Raw genomic sequence first — 17,002 nt, 5'->3', positions numbered from 1 at the left:
CATAGGTACATCCTTACTTGATGAACCATATTTACAGCATGGTATTGCATAAAAAAATAAAATAATGTTTACAGGGTTTTACTTTTTTTATCCATTGGATTAAAGAAAGCAACAAACACAACAAGAAATGTTTGTCTGCTTTAGCTTGTTTCCTACCAAAGTTTAGTTGGAGAAAGGAAACATATGGTTTTTATTTGCAGAATATAGCAAAAACAACTGGAAAATTATTTCCCTGAAATAAAGCAATTTGAAACGGAAAAGGTTTAAATTAAATTGCAGACTCAAATATATTCTCACTGATTCTAATAGTGCTTCTTCAAGTAAACACACGGGAAAGACGAGCTCTACTTTAAAGGTCCTAGGGAGGGCAGCAGGCTGTGTGCCCACTCCAAGGTTCCCGGCCTCTTTTGTTTGTTTTTAAACAGCCCTTTAAAAACCCAAATCAATAAAATCAAAGAAGTGGCAAAAGATCTAACCTCACTAGCACTTTGCAAGTGTCTCTCATCTGTGGGAATGAAAGCTTGCCCTGAGCACAAGGCCTCTTCTACCTCATAGGAGATAAAACGACCCATTGCTGGTACCCTGAGTCAGAGCTAAGATGGTGGATTCCTACCTGACTAGGTAGCACATGCGCACTGTAGAGAGAGAGAGAAAAGAAATGTAGGAGCCACTCAGCTATTCTAAACCCAATGAAATAATGTCCAGTACAACTGAAGCTCAAAAAGCAACAATGTTTCAGATGCTGGAGAGCTCCTGCCTTGTCTAGTGGAAGATTCCCCAGCCCAGACAGAAGCAGGAAGGACCTGTGAGAGAAAGCAGAACACGCCCATGCAGAACAGAAGCGTAGGGCACTAGAAGCTGCTCCTCTACAAGACTTTGCTCACTGAGAGAGATGAGAAGTGTGAACTGACAGGGATCCATCTAAAGCAGCACACAGGGCCACTTCCTCCCTCTAATGCCCAGAGCTTTCTGAACCAAAGTGGAGAAACCCAAACTTTTGAGATGCTTCTCGCATGATGATGAAACAGGCGGAGCCTGGCAGGCATTCAGGACTTCACAGTAAGAGTGATGACTACACCTAAATGTAAGTCAGTAAATTATGCTGGCTAGCGGTTACCTTAAATGTTATGACCTGGTAGGAAAGTCTGCCATCGTGTAGATTTAAAGAAATATGTTTATGACAGGAATGCAACGCCTAAAATTCTGTTTACAGAACTTGCTTATTCCTAGGTTTTTCTTCCTAAGCATACCTGAACTGCTCAGCAACTGTCATTCTCAAACCTGTGCTGGTGATGTCACAAACAAAACCCCCTTACATGTACAAGAAGCACATCAAGTTCTCAGCAGAACTACATCTTTTAAAAAAATCAGGCTCAACTTAGGAAATCAATGTCTACTCTTACCAAAAGTACTATGAGAAAAACACAAACACTCATCAAGGTTGAGCGCGGTCCCCTAACACCTCATCTGATGAAGCATTCCTGCACTGAGGTGATGTGCCACATTGGTCTTCAGACCAATAATGCAGAACTTAAAATATTTACTTCAAAGAAGTCTTAAAGTTCTCAAAGATCCAACAGCAAAGCTGTCAAGTGGGAAAAGTATGATTTCAAGCAAAGTTTCATAACAAAGTTTAGAGGAAACCACATTAACATTAACTTATATCCCTTGTCATAAAATCACTAACATTAAAAAAATAAATGAGTGTAAGTGAAGGATGGGGGTAATTCCTTTGTTCCCTTCCTTTATGAGAACAGTCTTGGGATAACATTAAATAAAAGAAAAATAATTTAAATGTATAACATATTCAACACTGAAACAGAGCACGCAGGTCTACAGGGTCAAAATGGAAGGTAACGAAGCTTCATCTCCCAAGGACACTGGTTTCAGGTTACCACTGGCACTGTGATAAAGATGGCAGAAATCTGAAGTACAAGACCCAAAAAGGAGGAACGAATAAAAGAAGACAGCGGTCAGTGTAACTAATGTTAAGTCTCCAAAAATTAAAACTGTCCAACGTGTAACTCAAACCATCATTCTTCATAAAAGTGTATATGTGTGTGTGTGTATATATAAAAACACTATTTATTGTACCATGCTGTATTATTTTAAGACAAAGTATACATATATTAAAAAAAAACATTCTTCGTATAAGGATAAAGTCTGTAGTTTATTTAGATTTTGAAATGCAACAAAAAATTTCCGATCACTCATCTAGCTGAAAAAGAAATTGCAATTACTGGAACCACTAAGCACTTCCTCTTTGTAAAACTGTCATGAGCAGTATTCACTTAAAAGTAACTTAAGTAAGCAATTAAAATGCCCATTTCTTTAGTTTTTTTTTTTTTTTTTTTTTGGGGGGGGGATACTGTTTAATTATCCAATCTATCAAGAGTCCAGAAAGAGAATTAGACCAGGTTTTACAGTCCAAAGAAATCCCAACTTCCTTTTATTGCCAAAAAGCAAAATTGTCAATTACGAGATGATTATGACACAACCATATCAAACCTAAAAAAAATCTATTTTTTAACTTTGAGAAATCAAAAATACCCGATTAATTCTAAGTGCTCTACGTCAACTGAAGTGTGTAAAGTGAAATACATCTCAGCTTTAAAATGTGGAATATACATTGCGTGTAAGCATTTTTTTATTTTTGGGAATGTAATCTACAGAGTATTTTTTTACTAAAACTTCAAACCTTGATACTTGCACATGAAAAATCATAAAAAATATCTAAGTATACCTGTACAAAGAAACTGACACCAATATGCATACTTCCATAGAGAAGTGAATGCTTCTACAGTTGTGTGTTTTGGTAAAAGTTTTGAAAGTATGCATACTTTAAAAGTAATTAGGCTTTTAAATAGCGGAGTCTTAGACTATCAGATTTTTATTACTTTTTTCTTCAAAAAAAAAAAAAAACACATGTCAATATAATGCAAAATGAAAATCAAGGGTATATGGCATATCATTTTTAAGGTGGTTTCTTTTTATTCCCCCCTATAGGACAAACTACTTATTTAAGCCATAATCTCTTGACATGGAAACTTTAAGTTCACTGTCTGTGAAGTGTCCTCGGATTCCCTGCTGAAGTGCAATACTATGCTGAAAACGTAGAAACAGTATGAGGAAATTTCACACAATTACTACTCTCCTAAGAATGTACAATGTTATCAGTTAGGAAACAATTGTGCGAAAGTCTTTTCCTTTTTTATCTTGGTGTGGGTCAATAGCAAGGTTCTGATCTAAAACAAGTAATGCATTGCTCTATAACGGTGACAACACGTAAGGCAGTTCAAGGAATGCGGACTAACCAAACGAAATGCAGGTATTGGATTATCTTGCTATTCTTATCAGCTTGCTATGAACGCATTGCTCTTAAATCTGTATAGCACTCCATTTTACACAGAGTAACCCCACTCTCGATTAATCTGTTCTAAAGTGCCTGTATTATTTACACATTTTTTTTTTAGCCAAAAGTCTGGCCAGTTGTGGCATCTGGTGAAGATGTCATCCCAGCTCTATTATCATTTACATTCACCAAGGGAAATTCTGAAAATTCAGCACTTGTCCCTGGTCCCCGAAGGTTCACCTGTCCATTGGCAGTGCTAAATTGAGTTGCTATCCCAGCTCGGGATCCATGATACGGAGCACGGAAGGGCTGTTCAAAGGAGCTCATTTGGTAAGCCTGGTGAACAGGCTGTGCCTCAGCTTTCTTCTGAGAAGTCACTTGATCCAAAAAGTCTGCGGTTGATGTGGCAGAGGCGTGGTTTGTCTCATCACCTGAAAAGGGAAACGGGTGCTGTGAGTCACCAACTATTAGTCCAAAGTGGGACTTATCTGGAGTTGTTCTTAGTGGAGAATTCATTCCTGATCGAAAGCTATTGATGGGCATGGCTGCATAGACTTGTTTGTCTATGGAAGAGAATGCTGGCGGATTTGGAAGGGTCTGGTTATCGGTCACAAAGTTAAGGCTCGGGCTATTCAAATAGGCATCATTTTGGCTAGTTCTGTCCAAAGCCTGCTGCAGGAACTTGGAGTACTCCTGCAACATGTTAGCTTTATCTGCCGAGGATGCTTGGGAGCTTGATCCAACATTCTCTGATGGGGTGACCTCAGGTACGTCAGAAGAATTGATCGATATGCTAGAAGTCACTTCAGTATCAGCAACACTGAAGGAAATCTCGTGCTGTCCATTAGCCTTGTGGGAGTAATGATCTAGCAGAGTCTGCAGGACCTCATCTGGAATAACGCTTTTGTCATGATTGCTCTTAATCTCCACATTCAGAGCCTGGGAATCCAATATGGATGCTGTGGTGCTCTCATCAATGACGCTGGCCACAGCTGCTTGTGTGACCGAAGGCTGAGAAGCTATGGTACCTACATTCAGCGCGTACTCCCTGCTGTTGTTACTTGCAGCTTGAAGATACCGTTTCTTCTTCAGAAACTGCATGGCATCGTCATAATTAGTACTGCTGTGCACAGGTTTGCTGGGCCCCTCCTGCAAGTTATCCACTTGATCGATGTCAGCACTGCCTTCCGAGTCCAGTAAAGCCTGCTTATCCACAAGCTCAAACGCATACTTTGAAACTTTGCTGTCTTCGTAAGTGGACAGGGGTGAAATGGTTTGATTTTGTTCCAGGGGCTGTTTCAGACTTCTCTTACTATTGATTTTTTTGAGAACCAGCTTGGGTGGGTGTATTTCTCCAGATGCATCTTCCAAATGGGACCCTCCGACGGAAGAGTGCGGCATCTCAACAGCATATTCTGCAACCATGTACTCATCTTTTACTTTAGTGCTCGAAGAGTAGAGCGGCAGGTAATCGTTTTTGTCTTTCTTCATGTCAGATTTGTCCAATGTACTCTCTTTGTCTATTCCAGAAGATTTCTTCTCAGTTTTTTGTCTTTTCTTTTTTGGCAGTGAATTATCTTTTGGTGATGTAGAAAAGCCAGAATCTTCCTCGGATGTCAGAAGGCCACCTTTGATGGCACATCTGTTGAGTTTTTTGTCATGATTTTCATGGCACATACGTTTATGTTTCAATACACGATCTGTTCTGGAAAAATACTGTTGAAATCAGAGGTTGGAAGTGGTTTTTGTTGTTGTTTTTATGATTTTTTGTCAACAAAGAAGAGAAGAAAAGAAACAAGATAATTAATAACAATATAAACAATTTTAAAACAATGCACTGATCAAGTTTCTATTATAAATCTAACCAAAGAGTTTAAAGTCTCAAATGGCTCCAGTACTAATGGTACCTAACCATTACTTATTTCACACTGCAGTTAGGTAGGAAATTCAAACTGGCTCCCTTACCTGTAAGCAGTATTCACACTGGTAAGGCTTCTCTCCACTGTGAGTTCTCTTGTGCCTTTCCATGTGATATTTCTGTATGAATCTCATACCACATTCATCACAGCGAAATGGTTTTTCACCTAATACATGATTTAAAAAATTTAAAACAAAATATTGTCAAATCATGGACTGCTTTGACAAAAGAATCTCTTAAACAGCATTTGACAGTCACAATAATTTCCTCCTTTTAAATGACAAGACCAAAAAAAAAGTCTTCCATATACTAAAGGCCGAAAACAGGCACATTAAAAGATTGTCATTGATGCAACCTAACGTAATTCTTGGGTACAGATTTTTTTTAAAAACTATTGTTATCACACCTGGAGACTCATTCATTCATTCATTCGCCATACACCATTCATGTACCATACACATATATGGTGGTCAAAAGATAACTTGTGGGAGTCGGTTCTCTCCTTCTACCATGGAGATCTCAGATTTGAACTTGATGGCAAGCACCAACACGAGCTGAGATATCTTGCCAGCCTGGGAGTAGCTATTTTAGTCTTCGTTTTTTCCTTTTCAATATTTAACTCACTACTTTTACTTGGAGGTAGCCAGGAAAATTTGAGAGAATCCATGTTCTCCTCCCACCATGTGGATCCTCAGAAAGTTTCTCTTACAACAGAGTTTACTGACACAAACAGTAAGGTTGGGGTTGGGAAACCATTTGTGGTGTGTGTCCTGCACAGCATGCATGCAGCCCTGAGTTTCATGTATCTTTCACTATTCTAATGAAAGCATTTGTCTGCAGTACTTTTTCCAGTTGACTCCTGTATTTTCTTCTTACTATGGAGCCCATGCACCCTGCAGAACAAGACCTTGACCTGTATCTTCCTCATTTACCTGTCTAGCTTATCTACTATTCCTATAGGTTATATTAAAAAGCAGTGGTACTAATGTCTTGTCCCTGATTTGGACACTTGGATGTGTTTGCAACTGCTGAACAAAAGTAGAAACAAAATGACTGACACATCTTCCCCCATGAAAAAAATATAGAAGTTGAATGAAACTTCTTTTGGAGAAGATCTCTTGACTGCTCTTTACCTTGGAGGGTTTGAGAACCTCTGCTGGAAAAGGAAGCCAATCTATATAGAATATTTAAATGAATTTAAGACTAACATAAAAATTTACACGAAAAGCAGTAAGTTTTTGACTTTTAAAAACTCATTCAGGAAAGCATAATATATGAGAAAGATCATCTCAGTATGTTCCCCAAACATTGTTCCTATAGTCCAAGGGCTCTGGGTTTTTTGTTTATTTCCTTTGTTTTGTTTGTTTGTTTTTTGAGACAGGGTTTCTCTGTGTAGCTTTTGGAGGCTGTCCTGGAACTTGTTCTGTACGTCAGGCTGGCCTCAAACTCACAGAGATCCACTTGCCTCTACCTCCCCAGTGCTGGGATTAAAGGCATAACACTGGCCCCCAGGGAGCTCTGGGGTTTCTTAGTTGTGACTGTGGTATTTCATCTTGGTCACATAACAGAGACCATCAGCAGCCTACGAGTAAGGATGTAAGAATCTGATAACAGATGGGCACCTGTGATGGCCTGAATGTGTTCCACAAAGCTCCTGATGTAAATGGTGCTGGGAGGCAACATGGAATCTTTGGGAAATGGAGTCTAGTGTGAAGAACTATACCACAATACCCTCAAAGGGCTTTTGTTTGTTTGTTTGTTTGGCAGCCCCTACAGTTACTTCTTTCAAGAGAACTAAATGGTTGTTGTTTTGCCTTCTGATCACTCACATGGTTAGGGGCCCTCACCAGAGACCAAGGTAACAGAGCTACAGAGTCTTGACTTGGCCAGCTGACAGAAAGTGCTTTCTCTGTGAAGTACCCATAGTCGATGTCACTTCACTTCTGTATTCTACTACAGTGTTATTGGGTAGACTGTGTGTGCAAGCATTGCAAGGACCTAGGCTTCATGCACAATCTAACTCTATATAGCTTGGCATAATCATCTGATTTTTTTGACAGTCTGAACCAATTCTTCCTCTTTAAACTTTCTCTCAAACTAGGTTTAACCACTACGCTATGAAAATAGTTCTTTTTGATGTTGTACTGTTTTGTTGGTTGAGGGTCTTGATATGCAGTCCAGGCTGGCTTGGAACTTGCTATTTAGGCCCTTATGCTTTAGCTTTCCAAATGCCAGGATTACAGCAGGTACCGCCACACTAGGACCAGAATGGTTATTGGGAATCACCATTGTTAATTGTTAATTCAAAGAACTCTCTCTTCAATTATCTTGCTGACCCTTTTATTGCCACTCAGCTAGGCAACACTGTTCTTCTTGAATTTCCCTGGCTTCTAGGACACCCATACTCCCTCAGTTCCTGACTGCTCCTTCTTGCTGCTGTTTCTGGCTGACTCTCCTCTGAGTACAAATGTTTAGTTCTAGAATCCGTCCCTCAGCCTTTTGCCTTTCTCATTCTATGATCTTTTTTTTTTTTTTGGCAAGAGGGAAGTTCACTCCCTCTTACACTCAACTCTGATCTCCAGACCCACACCTCCAATCTGTCTATTCTATATAATCTTTTTTTAGCCTTATTTTATGTGTATGAGTACTTGCCTTCATGTACATATGTTTACCACATGTGAGCCCAGAGGTGGGAGGCCCTAAGTAAGTGTCAGATCCCCTGGAAGTAGAGTTATGTGGTTGGGAGCCACCACGTGTATTCTGGGAATTAAACCTGGGTCCTCTGCAAGGGCAGCCAGTGGCTTTTAACCATTAAGTCATCTCTCCACACCTGACATTTCTGATACTTAAGCATCTCAAATACATCACATCTCATACTAAACTTAAGATCTTCACCTACAGCTTAGATTACAATGGTGCTACTATTTACTTAGCTGTGCAAGCTAAAGGCCTGTACAACTTTACTCTGTTGTTTTGTATTTGCCCAATTAACAGATCCTACTGATCCCACTGTTATTACCCAAGTTTGAGGCATTTCCTGGCCTACAAAATGATACAATGCCCTTCTAACTAGTTGTATTAGTTACCTTTTCCTTGATGCAACAAGTTTCTGAAGTAAATAATTTAAAAGAAAGATTCATTTGGCTCATCCTTCACAGGTTTAGCCCACGGCTGGCTCCACTGATTTCCTCCTCTTTGTGTAAGGCTGCATACAGGCGTCTCAGCATTCTTGCTATTCCTCCTTACTAATTATATAGAGTATCAAGGGATACAAATCCATCCTCAAAAGCAAACATTCTTCATCACTGAATGTGTTTTTTCCTAATCAGGGCCTTAATTAGGGCCCTTAGAATTTCTGCTGATTTCCCGGTCCCTAATGTCTTATTATTTTGCTATAAAAAAACAAAAAGACTTGCCTATACATATTAACTATACTTTATACTGTATTTTATATATATATATATATATATATAATTATATATATATACACACACACACACAGAGAGAGAGAGAGAGAGAGAGAGAGAGAGAGAGAGAGAGAGAGGGAGGGAGGGAGGGAGGGAGGGAGGGAGGGAGAGAATTTATTTCAGAGTAGGAAACATATTAGTAAAGCTGGAGAAGGGTGTGGGAGACAGGGATGGAGGGAAGATGGCTAATAGCAACAACAGGGCAGGATAACCATGGTCTAAATCAATTTATTGTCAATTTCTATTAGTGAGGACTCTGAATGTTCCCCAGACAAAGAAAAGACAGTATCTGAGGAAATGAATGTGTCGATTTCTCTAATCTGATAACGGTTGGCTTTTCTATTATTATTTTTCCTTCTTATAGACACTTCCTATCAAATACACTTGATCACAGGGCTTTGTTTTAGTACCGTCGGACTCTATTCTGCAGTATTTAAGCTATTTACATTTAGGATATTTTCTTAACTAATTTGGGTTAAACATAATCATACATTATTTGCTTGCTATTTGACCATTTGGTCTCTGTTCCTTTTGCTCCTCTCTACTGCTTTAGGAGCAACTCGGGCATAGTCTCAGCACCTCTAACCCAGAATTTTGAAATCGGAAATGCTCCAAAATCTAAAACTTTCTGAATGCCAAAATAAAACAAGAAGCAAATTCCACACATAACCTTACACTGTATGTTACAATATAGTGCTGGCATATTGAAAGCTTTTATCACATTACCTTTAGGCTATGTGTGCAATGGCAATGAATTTCATGTTTTACTTGGGTCTAACCCTAAGGTATCTTATGAAAAAACAGGTATTACAAAATCTAAACCATTTCAATTTTAAACACTTTGGGTCCTAAGCATTTAGGGTAAAGGACACTTGAACTGTATCATTTTTTCTTCCCTGTCCCATTTGAATATACTGACTGTAACTTGCTTTGCTATTCTTTTTTAGTTTTGTTTTGACACTGCCTCCAGACTTCCACAAAACTGCACTCATCAACATTCAATTTTGGATGGGGGAGAACTCATAAGGCTCCACCACACCCTGAGGCCCTTAATGGTTATGTGTGGGAGGAGTCCATTCCCCGGTGGTGTAGTCACTGGTAAGTTGTCCTTGCTCAAGTAAATAGCCCTCCACCAGTGCTCATCTGTTTTTTCTTTTTCCATGCTGTTTTTTCTCTCAGTGACTACCAACTTCTCCATTAAGCTTGTATGTTATGTCACTTATTATACTGTTTAATTTTAGAACTTCCATGTTCCTTTTTCATAGGATGCAGTTCTCTGGTAAAATTCATCTTTTATCTACTTTCTAAAATACAGTATTGACAGTTTACATTGTAAAGTCTCCTTCTGATCTATTTCCAGGCTGTTATTTCCACCTATAACCTATAGGTTGCTATTCTCTCTGACTGAGAAATATGGGCCAGATATGGAGCACATGCCTGTCACAAATTCAATGCTATCCTCGGATATATAGCAAGTTTGAGACCAGTCTGGGGAGACTGTACAGTGGCTAAGAAATGACGCTACGCTCAGGTATTTGGACACTTGGGTCTTAGCTGATGACATTGTCTGGGGAGCTTATGAAACCTGCAGGAGTATGGCCTTGCTGGAGGAAGTACATCACTGCAGGTGGGCTCTGAGGTTTTATAGCAGTGTTTCTTAGCCTTCCTAACACTGTGACCCTTTAATACAGTTTCTCATGCTGTAATGACCCCCAAGCACAAAATTATTTTGTGCTACTCCATAAGTGTGATTTTGCTACTGCTATAAATAGTAATGTACATATCTGATATGTAGAATATCTGCCACACGAAGCCCCTATGGAATCATGACCCACAGGCTGAAACCCACTGGCCCTACTCAGATGCTGAACAACACAAGAATGCAGCCATTGCATATCTCTGTTTCTGTCTTTGTCTCTCTCTCACCCCATAAAGCCTTGCTATACTGTGCTGTCTTCTTTAAACTCTCAGCCTGTGGAGTGGTATACCAGCAATTCAAGTTTTACACTTCATTTTTTCTATCAGCCAAGCTATACAGTAAGTGTATATACTGGTATAAGCCCCTAAGCCTATTAACATTAAGTAACTTCATAACTGTAATTTTGCTGTTATATGAATCACAATGTAAATATCTGAGATGCAGGACATCTGATATGAACACCAAATGAGTCCTGACACACAGGTTGAACACCTGTGTTTATAACCTCAGTTCACTCTCTTATTCACCTGGCTGCCTGCTGTCATGGCCCCCACTGCTATTATGGACTCTTCTTCAGGAACCATAAGCTACACTTAACTCCATCTTCCTTAAGTTTCTTTTGGTCATGGTGTTTCATCACAGTAACAGAAAGTAACTAGTGCACCACCTCTCCAAAACAAAACAAAAAGCCTCATACACCCCCAAGAGTGCTGACATGCCTCCTGCCACATCTACTGAAGAGGAAACATTCTCCCTCAAAGCACACAAGACAGCAGGCCAGTTAAAATCTTGATTACAGTGCCACAAGTCCAAGACTATGGTTTTCCAAAACATTTCATTCCTTCCTATTTCTTATTCTCAATTTTTTTCTTTTAAACTTTTGGACATCCAAAGCTTACTAAGGTTGATAAATTATCACATAGCTGTTTAAATATTTACCACATTTGGGTTTTTATATGTGTGCACATGCGTGGACATACACAGCTACTACAAAATGCAGTTGGTTCTCTTCCTCAACTGTGTAGGCCAGATATCAGCAAGTTCTTTACACACTTTTATCCTCATTCTTAGATTCTGTCTTCTCTATATCCTGCTTCCTGCCTGCTCTTTTTGACTCTATAGTCTCTGGTTAGTGATAAGAAAGCTACTTTAGCCTGAAGGTAATGCACACCTTTAACCCCAGCACTTGGGAGGCAGAAGCAGGTGGCTCTCTGTGAGTTCAAGGCCAATCTGGTTTACAGAGTGAGTTCCAGGACAGCCAAGACTACATAGAAAGACCCTGTCTGGGGATGGGAGAGATAGACTTTAAAATTTTTTACCTTATTGTTCTTTTGCTTATATATTAATGGTTTCCAATTTTTTAAAGTGGATTTTCTATATGTGCTTTTGTCTCTGCACTTGTATGAGCCTCTGTGATTTTTCTTTTCTTTTCTGCCCCCCATTTGTTACATTTTAATTTGCCTATTTTTTGTTTTGTTTTGTTGCTTGTTTTTTCCAAAAGTGAGAAAAAGGTTAGGCATGATGGTGCATATCTTTAATCCCAGCACAGGAGAGACAAGAGACAGGTGAACCTCTGTGAATTCAAGACCAGCCTGATGTACATAGAAACCCTGTCTCAAAGGGAGGGCGGGGAGTTGAATAGGTGGTGAGGAAAGGGAAGATCAGAGAAATTAGGGAAAGAACTGTGATCAGAATATACTATATTTAAAAAAAACTATCCATTTTCAATAAAAAAGAATATTTGGAAATACAGAGCTTAACAGTATTAAGACAGTACATCTAAAACTTCATTGAACTGTTTCTAAGAGGGGCGAGTGTTCATGAGTTTTATTGACTTTTCGATTAGTCAACACGAATTCAGGTATTTAACTGAAATTACAATGTGATTTCACATACAAATGTGGTAATTGCACTTGAGTTATACGTATAGCATGAATCTTTCTATACAATTATAAGTATAAAATAGTCATACTCAAAACATTTTTCAATGACAATTGCCAACTCAGTTGTGTTTTTTCGTATTTACTTATTCATATTGTTTGAGATGGAGTCTTACACTGTGACTCTGGCTGAAATATGACATGCAGGCATGTGACCTCAAACTTGCAGCGACTCTCCAGCCTTGGCCTCCTAAACACTGAGATTTCAGAAATGTGCCACCATGCCTGGCCAACTTAAATTATCTTCAATGCTTCAGCTGGGATTTGAAAAAAATAAAGTTTAACTATATTTCTAGAAAAATATATGATACATAAATGTAAGCTTGTAACATATACTATATATGAAATAATATAATGAGGTTTTGTGTTGCAGGGGAGATACACTTGGATTTCATTTTATGTTTGTGTAAGGCAATTAAAGGGTCAAAACAGCACAGTGAAAGATGGGTGCCCTTCCCCCTGCTCCTGCTAGTGTCCACTGCATACTATACCTGCCTGGCTCACAGAGCCAGGCTTCTGGCATGGCTCTGGCCTATTAACACAAAAGCCTAAGCCGGTAGTTTTGCCAGGTCTAGACAAGGGCTGGCACCAGCCTGGCACTGGACTGGTTGACATTCTGCCAAGTGCTCAGGGGACTGCAGCACTGAGGCCATAGCTGTGAAGTGGATGACAAAAGAAGCAGCAGGCCCATCTGTCACTCACCCAGGGCAGAGAGGCCTACAAGATGATTTACAGCTCCTCTGAAGTACAGCAAGCTGCAGAAGTCGTTGCTAGCTGCAGAGCCCAGGCAGGGCTGGTAATGGTCTTTAGGGGCTATAAACGAGCCACTGGAGAAGACCAGGGCATACTTCAAGGCTAGCACACTAGGTGGTGATCCCTCAAAAGCCTCAATACACAGGCAGGGTGGTGGAGACAGGCACACTAAACCACAGTCATTCACCTACATTATTGGTTTTTGCACTAAATAATAAAACTTGGGTTTAAAACCTTTTCTTACATGTTCCAATTACAATAGGAAGACAAACAAAACCTAGTATCTGTCAGTTTTAGACATACATTTCTATGTATCTCCAAAAATATGTTAATGTAAATTCATTATCTTTCTGTTTTTTATATCACAATAAGAAATACAAAGTTAATGATAAATAATATTAACTGTTACATTATCCAGGAAAAGACTAAATTAAATCTTTTCCATCAATCTACAGAAAAAAAAGCACTAATTTTATAACTGATAATCTCAAAATTTTCTTTAATAAGTGAAAATCAATCATAGCTCTTACTAAATCAATGAAGGTAAGAACATGAAAGGATGTTCAACCTTTTAGGTCCTGAGGAAGATGAAAATAAAGAACACTGGCTGCTCTTATATAGAACCTGAGTTTGAGTCCCAGACCTACATGGTGGCTCACAACTATCTTCAACTCTAATCTCAAGGGATCCAATTCTCTATTCTGGCCTATGTAAGAACCAGGTGTGTATCTCATGATGCACATACTTGCAAGCAAAACACCCATACACATAAAATTAAACAAAATTTATTTTTAAATTAGGATACCACAATAATACAAAGTACAAACTTGTTAGAACAGCCAAAATACACATGGCAATGGCAGGGTGCGGCTCAAGTGGGACATGGTGGCACACACCTGTAATCTTAGTGCTTGGCAAGATCATGAGCTTGAAGCCAGCTTAGGCTACATAGTGAGACCCTGTCTCAAAACCAAATAAGCAAGGCAGAACAAACTGAAAACTCATCAGTTACTATAAAAACATAAAATGGCACAATCATTTTAGAATAGTTTACTGGCCTCTTATAAAATAAAATGTCTGTTTGCTACATAGACCAGTTATTTCACAATAATATATTTTCCAAAAATGAAACAGCCAGATGTGGTAGCACATGCCTTTCATCTCAGCACCTGGGAGGCAGAGGCAGGCAAATCTCTGATTAGAGTTTGAGGCCAGCCTAGTAACATGAGTTCTATGACAGCCAAAGCTAGATAGTGAGACCATGTCTCAAAACAAAACAAAATAAAAGTTTCAATGTGTCTAAAAAACAAAACCACATTCTAAATATAGCTTTGAAGGGCCATACATTCTCTGTTCAACTACCCAGCTCTGCTCCATGCTATGAAGGCACAGACACAGGACAATACATAAATACTGTTCATTACAGTAACAGATGGTAAAATGGTCCACTGACTGAACTATAGGCCCATTCCAGATGAGTGAACTACAGAAACCATTCACAGGAGGTATTCAGAACCCATTGTTAAATGATCCACATTCATGAAGCCAGCGAGATGGCTGAGTGGGCAAAGATGCTTGTTGCCAACCCTGACAACCTGAAACTGACACTCATGAAGGAAAGAACCAACTCATGGAAGTTGTCTGACCTCTACACATGAGCTGTAACATGCACATACCACTCTTGTCTTCTTACAAAATAAAAATGTAAAGACAAAATACCAGTAAAGCAAATTGACTTAGTTTGACATAGTTTTTTTTTTTTTAGCCCACATCCAATGAACAAAAATATACCTTTATATTGAACCGAAATTAAAGTTCAGTCAAGTAAGGTGGTATCGGAGCTCTTGGTAGTAGAGTGCTTGCCTAGGAACACAATCATGAGTTCAATCCCTGTGATCCTGTGACCCTAGACACACACACACACACACACACACACACACACACACACACACACACACACACAAAAGTCTTACAAGGACAAGAACTGGCTGTTTTTCCAGGGGACCCAGATTCAATTCCTAGGACCCACATTTAGGTTCACCACCATCTATAAACCCAGTTCCAGGTAATCTGATGTCCTCTTCTGCAAGTGATGAAAAGATATACATGCAGGCAAAAACACAATATACATAAAAATAGTAATTAAAAACATTTTTAAAAGGCAACAGACATGGCTATAAAAGCAAGGAGGTAGCTATGATAAATGACAGAATTTACCTGAAGTAGACAGTGAAGATTTACAGAAAATGATGAAATGGGGGTGGCTATCACAGGTACCTTCAGCTATCAACCTGACACACTTAGGAAGAGGGAACCACATCCATCAGATTGGTCTATGGTGCATTTTCTCAATTGCTAACATAGATAGAACCACTGCACTATAGGCGGTGTCACATCTGGGCAGATGGGCTCTTTAATCATGGCAGAAAGCAGCCTTCCTCCATGGTCCCTGCTTCAGGTCCTGCTGCCAGAGTTTCTCCTCAAAGCACTACTACCTAGAAGACAGGCTATTTGTCTTCTGAGTTGTCTCCTTGAGTTGCTTTTAGTCAATAGGTTTAATCCCAACAATAGAAAAGAAAGCTGGAACACAGAATGTTACTAGTCAGTAAGGTATTGCTGTGAAAAGCCTGACCATGTTGCTTCACGGGTGGGATGGAAAAGTCATCAAGCACTCAGAACTCTATGGACTGTTCTGTGGAGCTCAGAAGACTTGTAAGAGACTGTAAGAGACAGACAAAGGAGGTTTAGCTTTAAAAGGAAGCAAAGGCTGTATCAGGCCATTTGTGTTAGATTTTGAATAATGGCTCCGATTTCTGGTCATTCGGGACTGAAGAGTCAGAAGAACTCAGCATCACTGAAGCAAAACCTGTGCCTCACTGTGACAATGGATACTGGATAGCTGGGTCAGCTGTGAGTAACAAGAGAGCAGCATCACTGCAGCAACATCTTCTGGGGAAGTATTCCTTGGGCTGAGTACAGAAGCTGTGGTGCAGATGGGACCCAAGCAGAGTATCACATACATTTTGGTTCTGACAGCATGAAAGCCATACTTAGTACTGATGGGGTCATGGAGAAGCTAAAGCTTGTCATCATACAGCATGGTCAAAAGAGAAGCCAAGAGGTCACTGGGAAGGTACAGCCTCAGTTGCTACTAACATACTGGAAATTCCAGCACCACAGGGTACCCACCTACAATAGCAGGAAGGGGTAGAGTAAAGCTAGCCAGAGCCCACCTAAGACCCTATGTGTGCTGAAGATGGGGGGGCTGCAGAGGGGACTACTCAGTCCCTTCAGGGTCTAGAAAACCATGAGGTTGTAGTCCCAGATGTCAGACACTATTTACATTGTTGGACTCTGGTTTTGCTTTGATCTGAATTTAACTGTGCCCCGGATCTTCCCTCCTGAAATAAGAAAATAATGGCTATTTTAATTTTAAAAGAGATCTTTGGACTTTTAAATCATTGGAATTTTTAAAAGACTGTGACTTTTTAAAAAGTACTTCATGTTAGGATATTAATATGAGATATTAAGAACAAGAAAGAAAGCCTTGTAGTTTAAAGTGATGTTTGTATGTCAAAATTGACAAAGTAGAATGTCACAGTTAGAGTCTATTCTCAATGTGAAAAACCAGAGACAAGGAAACCCATCAGATGGGCTTGTGGGCATGTCTGTGGGCATCTTATTAATTGCTCATGTATGTAGAAGTCCCAGTCCTCTGTGGATGCTGTACAGAGATAAATGGGAAAGCCAGGGAGCAAGCCAGTAAGCAACATCCTGCCTCCATGGTCTCTGCTTCAGTTCCTGCCTGGAGTGCATGCCTTGGCTTCTCTTGATGGTGGACTCTAATGTGTATGCAAAAAAAAAAAAAAAAAA

The 17,002-nt window shown here is 39.5% G+C and overlaps 1 protein-coding gene across 4 annotated transcripts in view; it reads right to left on the bottom strand.

The window, feature by feature from the left end:
- Positions 1–405: 405 nt before the first annotated feature.
- Znf148 (zinc finger protein 148) overlaps positions 406–17,002 on the bottom strand; it is a 107,675-nt gene continuing 91,078 nt past the window's right edge. For all 4 annotated transcript variants that reach the window (XM_051191377.1, XM_051191379.1, XM_051191378.1 and 1 more), the window contains 2 exons: positions 5,318–5,436; positions 406–5,068 (listed from right to left, as the gene is read on the bottom strand). In XM_051191377.1, the coding sequence (XP_051047334.1) occupies positions 3,470–5,068; positions 5,318–5,436 (1,718 nt within the window). In that variant the 3' untranslated portion in view covers positions 406–3,469. The remainder of the gene's footprint in view (positions 5,069–5,317; positions 5,437–17,002) is intronic.

Source organism: Phodopus roborovskii, unplaced genomic scaffold (genome assembly GCF_943737965.1).
Source record: "Phodopus roborovskii unplaced genomic scaffold, PHOROB, whole genome shotgun sequence".
Classification (NCBI taxonomy): Eukaryota; Metazoa; Chordata; class Mammalia; order Rodentia; family Cricetidae; genus Phodopus; species Phodopus roborovskii.
Note: the sequence above shows the minus strand (reverse complement) of the source record. Positions and strands in the feature narration are given on the sequence as shown.